This window comes from Sarcophilus harrisii, chromosome 3 (assembly GCF_902635505.1).
Source record: "Sarcophilus harrisii chromosome 3, mSarHar1.11, whole genome shotgun sequence".
NCBI lineage: Eukaryota > Metazoa > Chordata > Mammalia > Dasyuromorphia > Dasyuridae > Sarcophilus > Sarcophilus harrisii.
Genome location: NC_045428.1, coordinates 521,327,897 through 521,341,363, shown reverse-complemented (window position 1 = coordinate 521,341,363; position 13,467 = coordinate 521,327,897). Strand labels below are relative to the sequence as shown.

The 13,467-nt window shown below is 33.2% G+C and overlaps 1 protein-coding gene across 8 annotated transcripts in view; it reads right to left on the bottom strand.

Moving 5' to 3' along the window:
• FNDC3A (fibronectin type III domain containing 3A) overlaps window positions 1-13,467 on the bottom strand; it is a 176,373-nt gene that overhangs the window by 27,261 nt on the left and 135,645 nt on the right. For all 8 annotated transcript variants that reach the window (XM_031961942.1, XM_031961940.1, XM_031961941.1 and 5 more), the window contains 5 exons: window positions 11,782-11,906; window positions 10,476-10,650; window positions 8,414-8,500; window positions 1,765-1,903; window positions 1,089-1,157 (listed from right to left, as the gene is read on the bottom strand). In XM_031961942.1, coding sequence (XP_031817802.1) covers window positions 1,089-1,157; window positions 1,765-1,903; window positions 8,414-8,500; window positions 10,476-10,650; window positions 11,782-11,906 — 595 coding nt within the window. The remainder of the gene's footprint in view (window positions 1-1,088; window positions 1,158-1,764; window positions 1,904-8,413; window positions 8,501-10,475; window positions 10,651-11,781; window positions 11,907-13,467) is intronic.

Sequence of the window (13,467 nt, the reverse complement as noted above, 5' to 3'; positions counted from 1 at the left end):
CCTCCAGGATACTTCTTCCTTTCTAGATCTTGGTGACATTCTTCTTTCCCACTTCTCTTCTCAGTCTCATTTCCTAGTTGTTCTCCCATGTCATGTCTACCAAGAGGATCTTTACTCTCACTATGTGATATTACTTGATAACTCATCAACTCCCATGGCTTCAATCATCATCTCTAGGGAGATCATTTCCAGAGTTAGCCCTAGTCTGTTGAGTTTTAGCCATGTATCTCCAACTGTCTTTTTTGATATCTTAAAGCATATCTCAAATTCAACATGTCCATAAGTGAATTAATAATCTTTCCTCCCAAATACCACTCTGAACTTCTGAACTTTCCTATTATACTGAAGACACCACCATCCTTCTAGTCATTAGGTCTGCAAGCTTGATATCTTTGATGACTTATTCTCATTCACTCTATCTAACCTGATACTTTTACCTTTGCATTTCTAGCATATTTTTCATTCTCTCCACAGCAACTACTCTAGTTCAGGTGGTTAAGGACATAGACTATTTTAATAGGTTAATAACTTGTTCATGTCTCAAATTTCTCCCCAGTTCATTCACCACTTGTATGCCAATGTGTTTTTCTTAATCATAAGTTTGATTTATTTATATCAACCCCCTGTTCCATGGTCAAATATCAAATTCTCTGTTTGTATTTAAATCTCAATATAAGAAGGCCTTTTCATATCCTAAGTCTTCTCATACTTTATTTTTTCTCTATATTCTCTTAAGATCCAGTGATACTGACTTATTTGTAGTTCTTGATTAGGTTCTTGAAAAGTTCCATGACTTTACATTGGCTATACCTACTATCTTCCTGGGCTTCCTTAAAAGACTGAGCTCAATTCTCACTTACTGGAAAAGGTCTTTATTGGTCTCCAGAGCTGTAAATTGCTTCTCCTTTCAGAATACCATCACCTGTCTGTATATGTTTTACATATATTATTTACATATTGTTTCTTAAATATAACATAAGCTTTTTAGAGGGCCATCTAAGTGTTTTATATCCTCAAGTGCTTTACACAGATCCTGGTACATGTTAAGTGCTTAATAAATGCTTGTTGACTGTCAATACAGTTCTTACCATTTGAGCCTTCTGACATTTCTACAACATACTTATTTATAGATGCTCCTCCATTGTCTTTTGGTGGATCTGTTAGAAAACAAAATAATTAAAATTGATATTAGGCAAAGCATAACAAAGAATGAAATATTTCACCTGACATTTATTGAAGTTTTGATAACTCATGTTTTATTCAAATTTTTATAACAACGTAATTTGTAATGTGAAGAATAAATTTGGAATTTTGGAACTATAAACTAAGATCAGAATCACGGTCTGAAATGTTACTTTGAAAATGTTTTATAACTTTCAGAAATTTAATATACTGTGATTGAAAGGCATAACAATTTTGTGAGATAGGGAAAAAGTCATTAATATCCACATGCTGCTGATAAGGAAATGGAGGCTCAGAGAGTGACTTGTCTAAGGTCACAGACATATGCAATATGTGGCTGAACAGGGATAGAATCCAATTCTCTTGACATAACCCAAATTCAATATCCCTTCATTATACTGTATGTCACATTTCTGTCCAGAAATTTAGAGTACTTCCCATTTGCCTGAACATTAGACATAAATTCTTTATCCAATACACCCTCAAAGAGTCACAAAACACTCCTATCTATAATGCAGCTTGAATTTGGCCTCATTTGGACAAATTAATTTATGTAAGAATCTTTGAAGAAAAACACCTTACCCCAAGTTATTTTAAAATTCTGTGAATGTATCTTTCCTTTAACTGAAGGTTTTAAAGGTACTCCAGGTTTATCTGGACAAGTAGTAAATTCTACTACTTCACTTGGATTGCTTTTACCTTCTGAGTTATAAGCAATAACCTATGACAGAAAAAAGAAGTAATATTATATTAATTGAATATAGGCATAATATTTTATATGGTATTTACTGATAAGACAGTATTGGCTAAGTCCTTCCACTATTTTGATCCTGACATGTACATAAAAAATGAGGGCCAAAGGGAATACATGTAGGTAATAGGATGCTAAGTATCCTTGTAATAATGGTTTATTTGTTTAATTTAGCACCTTTATTCCTCACTAGATCTTTAGTATATACAAATGGCATTCAAACAAGGGAGTTAAAATTCTTTTCCTTAGTAAGCCCAAAATAAAGAGTAAATATAAGTAAATAACACCTGCCTAAGACCAATAAATAAGAAAATCTAAAATAAAATCAAATAAACTAAAGGAAGCTCTTCTTAATCTGGCTTTTAAAGCTAACAAACTCCCCATCCAGTTATTTCTTCTAAGAGCAAAGATTCTTTTATTGGTCATTAGTGAAAAGTAACAGAAGACAGGAAAAGAGACCAGACCTATTGTTTCATTGATATAGAAAACTCTTCAGATGAGGCAATTCATACAACCAACACATCCTAGCTCCTTCTTGTCCAAGGTAACATGACTAATTAGAGGCAAGGTTAGAACCTGTGTCCCCTGTCTCCAAGGTTGATACTCTATTCACAACATCATGATGACTCTCCTTTTTCTTTATGAACCTTATTTACAATGCTAACCAACAAATACTCCTTGAACACTCATCACAGAGAAGGAATGTTGTGTTGTGGGGAACATACAGATATGAGACAGGAATACTTTAAGAAGGATATAATTCAAGTGGGTGTATAAATTAATAAGTATCCAAAAACAATTAAAAAATAGTTTTAAATGCTAAATGAGTGGGGTATAGAAAATTTGTGGCAGAAATTCAGAGATCAAACCTTTATAGAAGAGTTAAAAAGCAGGAAGAAATACGATGTGTACACCAGAAAGAAATTAGGACTGACTGAAATAGAAGATTTAAGTAAGGGACTAAAGAATAGAGTATGATATGGTTAAAAAGTTAGATTAAGACACAAAAGTCAAATGTCAAATGAGATACCTATAAATCACTTAGCACAGAGCCTGCCCTGCATGTGGAGACAATGAATTTTTGGGGAGAACTATATATCAGTTACATTGAGTGGTGGGAAGGTAAAGAATATAGAGGCAGGGTGATCAGTGAACAAGCACTGAAATGATTAATGCCGGAGGATTACTATGGGGGCATAGTAGAAATGAAAAACCTAGATAAGAGGTATTATGAAAAAAGAATGAACAGGATTTGGTAACTATCTAGTTGATTGTGGGATCTCCAGGTGTTCCTTATCCCTCTTTTGTCCCAAGGAGCCTTTTTTTCCTAGACAGCTTTATCAATTCTATGATTGACTCTAAAAGGTTGTATTTTATAAAGTCTTCCATAATTATTAGTCTCATCATCAACATTTTCTATTGTAAACTGAAGCATGAAATCTGGAAGGGAATCTCTTGTTTGATAAAGTAGATAATAATAATTAGCTAGCCCTGATATAATGATTCAAGGTATGCAAAATATTTTACAAATATTAGCTCATTTTATTCTCACAATAACCTCAGAGACGCTATTACTATTCCCATTTTACAGATGAGGAAAGTGAAGCTAAGGAAAGTGACTTGCTTGGGATCACATCATTGATGTACAACTGAGGCTGGATCTATTTAGCTCATCTTGACTTTGGGTTGAGAGCTCTCTGCTATACCACCAGCTGCCTCTAGCATTACATGTTCATTGTATGTAAGGCACTATGCCAGGTTGGATTATACACAATGATGGTTATTCAGAAATATAAAAAGTATTAAATTTTTTTCAAACTCTGGGAACAATGACCATGTCATAGTGGTAATTAATCTGAACAAACAGAAAAAAATGCAAACCTCTAAAGAAACATATATGTAAAAACTACAAGTATTGATAACTTAATATTAGCAGTCATCATCAGACAACAGGATATTTTTTCTTCTATGTACAGGCTTTTTTTTTTTTTTAAAGTGTTTATTTAAAATAAATCCTCCAACAGGAAAAAAAGTTCATAGCCTTTGCTTGGAAGAAGACTATGTAAATAATATTACTTGTCAAGTCCATCTGTGTAGTTTAGTAACAGTCTGTTAACTGGAAACAATTATTTTCATGATAAAAGACCTTTGACTTAAAACTTAGTTTCTACTTTGTTTTGTTTCTCTTAACTCCATCCAGGCTTTATTATAGTTTTCTTTATCTTTGTAAATCTTCAGATTATCCATCAATCCCTCACCAATATGTATCACTGTCAAAAAAAGATTCTTCACTTTCCTTTCCCCCCTTCTCTTTGCATTTCTTCCATTTAAGTGGAAAAATCAAGGTAGGTCAACAATCGGCTTTCTGTGCCTATTTGAATAACATAAGAGATCAGCGCTGATCTTTCTTAAACTTCTACCTGCAATGATGAGGTTCAAAAAGCAATAGTTTTTAACCACTTAAAGACAATGAAAAGTTTGGGTCACTACAATCCCAGTGGATAGAATGCTGAACATAAGGCTCAAGTGGCATTATGGGCCAGAACTTGAAACAAGGTGCTAAGTCACTGGAATTAATAGAGACAATGCTTATGTACTTAGTTCACACCTTTAAGAGTTCACACCTCTAAAAGAACATATAAAAGTTCAAGCCAACTAGGGACTCCAGGAGATTCCCAAGTCCAGATTCAGTGGGGAGATTCCCAAGTCCAGGAGATTCCCAAGTCAGAAGGATAAGCCCACTAGAGGAGGAGCCCACTCTTGGAAGCAAGATGGATTCATTCCATATTCTACCTTTGTGCTGGCTGGAGGCTTTGGATTCAGAGAGAACTAGAAGCTGAAGCTAGGAAAGACAAAGGACAATCAGCAAGCTATCGGAAGCAAGGAGAGAGATAGGCCTCTAAGAAAGCTAACTGAGCTATTTTGAAGGAGACGATAAAGGGTCTGAACTTTTAACTCCTGACTGCATTTGAAGTGATTATTACTTTGCTGAAACGAAGGCTGCTTCCAGAAGCTCCCCAAGAAACCTGCTCCCAGAGCACAATATATTTTAGAGAAGAGAACATTACAAAGTGGGGCTAGTGACTTTGCACGGCCCTGTCCCTTGCAATTCATGCAATTGCATGAATCCAATTCATCTTGCAAATCATGCCATCACCTTCTTGATGCCATGGTTCTCTTTGAGAATAAAGGACAAGTAACAATTTTGTAATATCTGTGTTCCAATTTTTCTTCCTCTCTCCCTTATTTCCCTTTCCCAAGACAGGAAGCAATCTGTCCAATTCACTTGCAAATCATGCCATCACCTTCTTGATGCCATGGTTCTCTTTGAGAATAAAGGACAAGTAACAACATTATTGATTTATTAGGTTAGATAGAGCTGGCACAGCTTTCATGTATTTACACTATTATTTCACTTACAGACTTTGTTTTAAAATTAAGAGAAAGCATGCAGTTAACAAACCTAACTAATGGATTTGTTAAACTATTTTGTAAATAGATTAACTTTCTTCAAACATGCCTTTGATTCATATTACCTAAGAATGTATTTCTATTTTTTGCCCCAAATTACTATTGATTAGAGAAATGTAAATATAAATGTAAATGTAAATTAAAACAGCTCCACACCTATTAAATTAGTTAATGACAGAAAAAAGAAAATGACAAATTTTGGTCAGGATGTAGGAAAACTGGGATGCAGAACAATTTGGAGGTATGCTCAAGGGGCTATCAAACAATACATACCTTTTGACCTAGTAATACCAAAACTAGGTCTATATCCCAATGAGATAAAAAACAAAAAGGAAAAGGACATGCTTATATAAAAATATTTATAGCATGTGAAATGATCCAACCATTCTGAAGAGCAATTTGGAACTATGCCCAAAGGGCTATAAAACCCCTTTGATCCAGCATTCATCCCAAAGAAATCATAAAAGAAGGAAAAAGAACCCAACATGTTCAATAGTGTTTGTAGCAGTTCCCTTTGTAGTGGCATGGAATTGGAAATTGAGTGGATGTCCATCAGTTGGGATTGAATAAGTTATTGTATAAGATTGTAATGGAATATAATTGTTCTTTAAGAAATGACAAGCAGGCTGATTTCAGAAAAGCCTGAAAAGACTCATATGAACTGATGCTAAGTGAAGTAAGCAGAACCAGAAGAACATTGTATATAGGGAACAGCAAGATTATGTGATGAGTAACTATGATAGACTTGGCTCCTTTCAGCAATGCTGTCATCCAAATTCCAAAAGACTTGGGATGGAAAATGTCATTTGCATTCAGAGAGAGATCCAAGGAGACTGAATATGGATCAATGTATAGCATTTTCACCTTTTGTTTGCTTTTTTTCTTTCTCGAGTTTTTTCTCCTTTTTGTCTGATAAACATATGGAAATGTTTAAAATCATCATACATGTATAAGCTATATCAGATTGCTTGCTGTCTTGGGAAAGGGAAATAAGAAGAAAAATTGGAACACGGATCTTACAAAATGAAGGTTGAATGTTATCTTTACGTGGATTTGGAAAAGTAAAATACTACTGAGGGGGAAAAAAAAACATTTGTAGCAGCTCTTTTAATGTTGACAAAGAATTGGAAATTGAGGGGATAATCATTAATTGGGGAATGGATAAACAAATTGTGGCATATAATTGTGATGGAATACTTTTGTACTATAAGAAATGATGAACAGAAGCTTTCAGAAAAACTTAGAAAGAAATAATATGTGAACATGATGCAGAGAAAAATGAGAAAAGAACCAGGAAAACAGTGCATATAGTAACAGCAATATTATAAAATGATCAACTGTAAATGACTTTTCTTAGCAATATAATGATCTAAGACATTTCCAAAGAATTTATGATAAAAAAAATTTCCATCTCCAGGGAAAGAACTGATAAAGTCTGAATACAGATCTATGAATATTTTTATGTTATTTTTCTTGTAGTTTTTTGGTCTTTTTGTTTGTTTGTTTAATCCCAGCATAATTAATAAGGAAATATGTTTTGCATGACCCCAAATGTATAATCTATATAAAATTGTTTGTCTTGTCAATGAGGGGGAGAGGAGAGAAGGGAGGAAAAGAATTTGAAACTCAAAATTTTAAAAAATGAATGTTTAGAATGGTTTTTACGGTCAACAGGATGCTTTCAGAGAATCCTGGAGAGACTTACATGAACTTGATGCTAAGTGAAATGAACAGAACCAGGAGATCATTATACACAGCAACAACAAGATTACATGATAATCAATTCTGATGGACATGGCTCTCTTTAACAATGAGATGATTCAAACCAGTCTCAATTGTTCAGTGATGAAGACAGCCATCTACACACAAAGAGAGGACTGTGGGAACTGAGTGTGGTTCACAACATAGAATTCTCACTCCTTTTATTGTTGTTTACTTGCATTTTATTTTGCTTCTCTTTTTTTCTTGCGCAGCACAGTAATTGTATAAAATATGTATGCATATATTGGATTTAACATACATTTCTACCATGATTAACATTAAAAAAAATTTGTACAAACCAAGTAAAATTGGAAATGATCATGCCTAATCATATGGTTAAGCATTTCAACCATTCTCAAAATAAATGACCTCTACTATTATATCAATAAGAACATGATTTGTTGATTAAAAGCAGCTAACATCAGATTATCTTTTAACTTAATTATGAAATAATAAATTAAATAAACAACCATAAATGCATGCATGATTCTATGCCAGGTACCAGCACTCTTAAATTTTCTGTTTTCTTATGTAAGATAGACAATATTTATCTACCTCCAACATAAGCAAAGATAATCAATTGAGAGTGTATACTAATGAAATCAAAGGTAAACCTTAAACCTCACATTAATTTTTTTGTTTTAAACTCCTATCAATACTCTTATCCTTGCTATTAAAATGCTGATCTTTTATCAAAGGTACTGATGATGGAAGAAATTACAAGAAAGTTTATAATAAAAGGTAGAAAGATGAGAAACAAAGGACTTCGACAGTTGACATCATGGTACAATCAGCCCCAAATGATAAAAATAAAAGGAATTTTCTATATGTGCACAGTGTTATCCAAGAGTGTTCTATCAATCTATCATTTTGTGAAGAGGGGAAAGAAAATTGCTAACTACAATAGTAACTGCAATACAGCTCCACTCTGTTATGCTGTACAGTTAGTAAAAACAAAAGCCTTACAAGCGAATGCCTGATGCTATTTTAATGCAATTATCAGTATCAGTCTTGAATGTGTCTGCCAGAGATGTCTATCTGTACTGTGAGAATAGGGTGTTAGTAAATCAGGTGATTCTAGTAGAAAACATTCTAGATTAATTGCATTATACAGCATAAGAGTGAAAGAATAGAATAAGACACACTAAATATTATTATTTAACATTAACTTTATTAATTGAAAAACATAGTTTAAAATAAAAATTACTTAGTACTTTAAATCTTACTTTAAGGATTTTACAATCTTACCTTAAACTTGTACTTTGTACTGCGTCTTAGATTCTTCACTGTGTAAGCAAGATCCTCTCCATCATATTTAGGCTTAAAGCCATATCCCTGTTAGAAGATAAACATACACATATAATGTACATAAACACATATCTATTTTTACACTTACAAAGAAACATTTCTAATATGTTTATATTAAACACATATTTCTAATAATGGAAAGAAAAGATTATGTCTCTATCTTTTAGATATCCAGAAGTACAAGGTACTTATTGCTTTGTATAAAGTTAAACCTCTTTATTTCAGATTAGGCTGGACCAGTTTCTCAATATTGAAGGAGGGAGGGAAGAAGATAGGGGAAAATCCACCTAATTTAGTTAATCAGATGTCAATGAGAATATCTGTGCTCAATAATATCTAGGAATAAGGTAAGGAATTCTTTGGTCATAGCAATTCATGAAATGAAGAAAAACTGAGGGTCATCCAAATTATAATGAAGAAATTTATGGTGGACATAAGTAGATCATAGAATAACACCACTGACAAATTATGTTTAAGAAGTGATGTAAAAGATATTAACAATGATAAATGACTGGAAAATGAATGTGTTCATTCACACAGCAAGAGTAATGGTTAATTTATGGATAACTTATATCTGACAAATGAATACAATTCATTTAATGGTACCCACATAATATCAAGAGATCAAGAAAAGGGCTCCAAGCATATCAGATGTACCAGTGAGGGATGAAAGGGACAAAACAGACAGAAGTTGCAAAAGAAAAGAAGGCATGGCTAGGCTGTGATATGAACCAATGGAGGGAGCACACTTATGGAATCGCTTTCACTAAAGTTCAAGATGGAACCTAAACAAGAAGGGATATTACCAGGGAATTATAATGTCAGAAAAGCAGGTAAATGTAAGAGTTTGTAAAACACAAATCTTCACTGCACAAATAACTTAGAGAGAAAGACATCAAAAATGATTACTAGAAATCCTCTGGGAAACATATAGGAGAACACAGACAAATACCACACAATATGTGAAGGCATGGATGGGTTAAAATCTTTAACGATGGAAGGATAACAATGAGATCATGGTTCTAGTAGTAACAGAAATGCTCCTGAAGTTTATTGTTTCCTATTTCAACTGTAAATAGTTAGAAACAAATGACATCTTTGATGCCGAATGTAAACTGAACTTAAACTAGATTTTTATAAAACTGAATAAAACAGAGAAAGATGTTTAACCTTTTTGTAACTAGCTACAAACTGAGTTTTGGTAAATGGAGAGTCATTTAGGGTTAAGGTTACTGAAGATCCAGAAGCAAAACTGCCTTTCCAAAGTTACTGTACTCATACCCACAGTTCAACCATAGCTATAGTCTAATGGACATGAAACCCAATGTGAAGCTATTTCTCAATCTGACCTCTTACTTTTTTAGAGGAACTCCTTTTATTGTGTAAGCAGGTATTTCTTTACATACCTTGTAACCCTTTTAAAATTAACAATATTTAGTGAACTGGATGGAACTATTGTTAGCTTTCAAAGTGCCAATGATATTGTCCACTCTTTAGCAGTTGTGACTGTTCTCTAGGGGCCCAGGGCTATTCACATAAATCTCAGAGACCTCATTAACTGGCCCTGTTATAGAGTTGTACCTTCCCCTGCTGCCTTCTCTGTGAAACAAAACTGAGAAAGCTCAGAAAAAGCTCAAAGAAACAATAAAATACCTAAACTACTAACTGAATTTGGTGGCTGATCTAAAGAAATGGCTGGGGAATATGTTTAATTTAAAAAAAAATTATGCACCAGTCTAGTGGTAAATAGTGGCTAAATTAGTGACTATATTTGGATACTAGTATTGTGTCTGTAATTAAAAAATGCCTCATTTAAAAATATATATTAAGGGGCAGCAAGGTGGCACAGTGAATAGAGCACCAGATCTGAAGTCAGGAGAATCTGAGTTCAAATGTGGCTCAGACACTTAACACTTCACTGCTGTGACCCTGGATAAGTCACTTAACCCCCAATTACCTCAGCAAAAAACAAAACAAAACAAAACAAAACATTAAAACTTACTGATGTCTCTTCTTCCATCTCTAAAATATATGAGATTCCTTCATCTGATGGTGTTCCTGAAGGTTTATTCCACTGTAAGGACAACCACGTAACTCCAGCTTTAATGAGTGTAGGACTTGCTGGCATTGAAGGGGCACTTCCTGAGGTGTGATATAAGACTTCTTCACTAAAGCCACTATCATAAGCAAAAAAATATTCATATTGAATAATTAGAAGCACTTTTTAATGACTTAACAACTAGTGTAAGATGACAAGTTATGATCATAGTGGTAATAAAAGTTTGGATGTGACAGTGACTTTCTGCTAAATGTAAAACTCTTAATAATATCCTTTTATTCATGCTGTTCACATATATCAGCCCATCTCCCAATTCTGTGCCTTTGTGCTGGCTGTCTTTTATGCATAAAATGTACTCCTCCTTCTCATCTTTGCTTCTTGGAATCACTTATTTTCTTCAAGATTCCACATAATCACCACCACAATGTCTATTTGTGTTCTCTGAGGTGCTTCAACAACACTAGTTACCTCATTATTGGTATGTATGCACACATGTACATATGTATATATGTAGTTACATATTCACACATATATTTATCTTATTACAGCATGTTTCTAAGACACCCATCATTATCGCAGCTCAAACAAACACACTTTAAAGATATCATATATAACCTCTGTGATTACAGACAAAAATGATAGTGACAAAACTTCATATTTCATGGAATTTTGCTATTTTTCAAAATCCTTTCAAATAATATTATTTGTATACTATATGAAAAACCAATTCTTAATCACTTAAGTCATGAGTTAATAAACAATCATTTCCACTAATGAGAAGCGAACTTAAGACTACCTATTTAGATGGATGATCTAAAATCCATTTCAATGTTACTTTGGGACCTCTATTTTATTCCAATGCTTTACCAGGCATATCTTCAAAGCTATGTCAAAAAAGGGCAAATTTTACCAGGTTCTAGGTCAAACCAGGGAATGAGGAAGGAAGAGTGAAGGGAAGAAGGAGTCAAATACTGACTTGGTCACAAAGGATTAGTCTATTTAAATTTAGAAAGACATCATCAGAAGACTGGTGATAAGTCATAATTTGGGGGATTGGGGAAGAGACCTTAATTAAGTATAAATACTTTATTGGCAGACATGCTTTTGTTTACTCTACCTTAGTAGGGCACATAAGAAAATGCCTTTTGATATCACTAAAAACCTAAAAGCAGGATTTGCTCCACATAATTCACAGTGTGGAAAACAGAAAGATAATTTTTTCTGTATTAATTTATATACTATGACTTACCTTGTGCCCTTGTCATTTTTGGCTGCTAGTCTAAATTTGCAACCCATTGCTGGTGATAACTTTGTAATCCTAAATTGTTTCTGTTGGCCCAAGTAACATTGGCTAAATTCTCCATTTCCTTTCCCCTAAAATGAAAGTATGAATTTTATATTTTGTTATAAAAATACAAAATACTAATGTTACTAAAAGTCTACTGAGTAACAAACTAGATACCATATACCAAATGTGTTTTTCTTAAAGACACATACTAGACATAAATATTAAAGGAAAGCAAATAGTACTTTAAAAAATTAATTACCTAATAGTTTAAAAGCAATGAGGGTTTTTATATATATATATGTTATTTGGCGGTGGGGGAAATACAGTGGCATTATCTAGTTATAAATTAAAGTGCTTCAGGAAAACCTAAACCCATGTGTTTAGTTTTTTTTTGTTTTTTTTTTAAAGCTTTGTATTTGCAAGTATAGAAAGACTTGGAACTAAATATATGAAAAAACCTTGTGGGAAGAAATGCCATCTAGATAAGAGTTACAAAATAAAGGAGAGGAAAATTTGATGTTAAATAATAACTGTTCTAATAAAAAAAATACCTATTTAAACACACGTAGGCCTTTGTTGAACTGGTAAAGGAACATTAAAGTTTATGGCAAAAATTTTAAAAATACATTTTAATCAATTTAAATCCAATGCTATGAAAAGTAAAATTATGACTCCTAAACTTCACTTCTATGACTCCTAAACTTCACAAAAATCTATCAGATTTAGATTAATAACTACTTTATAGCTTTCAGTTGTCTATCCAGAGGCTTATGTTTTCATATTACTATGAATGTGTGTATTTTTCTATTTAGAGATATTCAATTTTTTAAAAAAAATCAGATTTCAAATCAACATATATCAATTCCATTTCTTGCAGGCAGAATATATCTACAGGGCTGAGTGGGTCATTCAAATGGGTTTATTTCCCTCAGGCTTCTCCTTTTAGCTGAGTTAAAATACTGCCTCTCAGTTGTTTACTAACCTGGGTGACCTTGGGCAAGTCACTTAACTGCTGTCTGCCTCAGTTTCTTCTTTTGTAAAGTAGGGATTCTAATAGCACCTAGAGCAGGTTGGTTGTGAGAAGCAAGTGAGATAACATATATAAAGCACTTTGCAAACTTTAAAAGTGCTATGTGTAAGTGCTAACAATTACTTAAAAAGCAATATAATTTTGTTTTGAAATAACTTTTATCCCATTTCTATTTTCTTTACTTTATGGATAAAAAAATGTATTCTTGTCAACTTATGCAGCTTGGCGCTTTGAGGCCTTCTAGTGTTAGTTGGGTAGAAAAGTTATATGTATTATCTGGAAAGAAACAGAATAGACTAAAAAATTCTTAGATTGTTTTAAAAATGTTACTTGCTTAAGAAAATCACTGGAGTTAAGAGCCTTAAGCAAGACAACAGTTAAGAGCTTATCAGTGGTGTAGATACTTTTTTGAGAAGCAGATGGCAGAGTGGAGGGAATGTTAGACAAGAGGGTCAGAAAGTCCTACATTTAAGTCTCAATGGATAGTTAAGAGTTTTGAGATGATGGGCAAATCACAACCACTATGAAGCCCCAGTTTCCTCTAAAATGGGAAAAATTCTGGCTATAATTCCTAATTCAGAGTTCTTGGGAGTGGGTACAGATGATAAACCATCAGT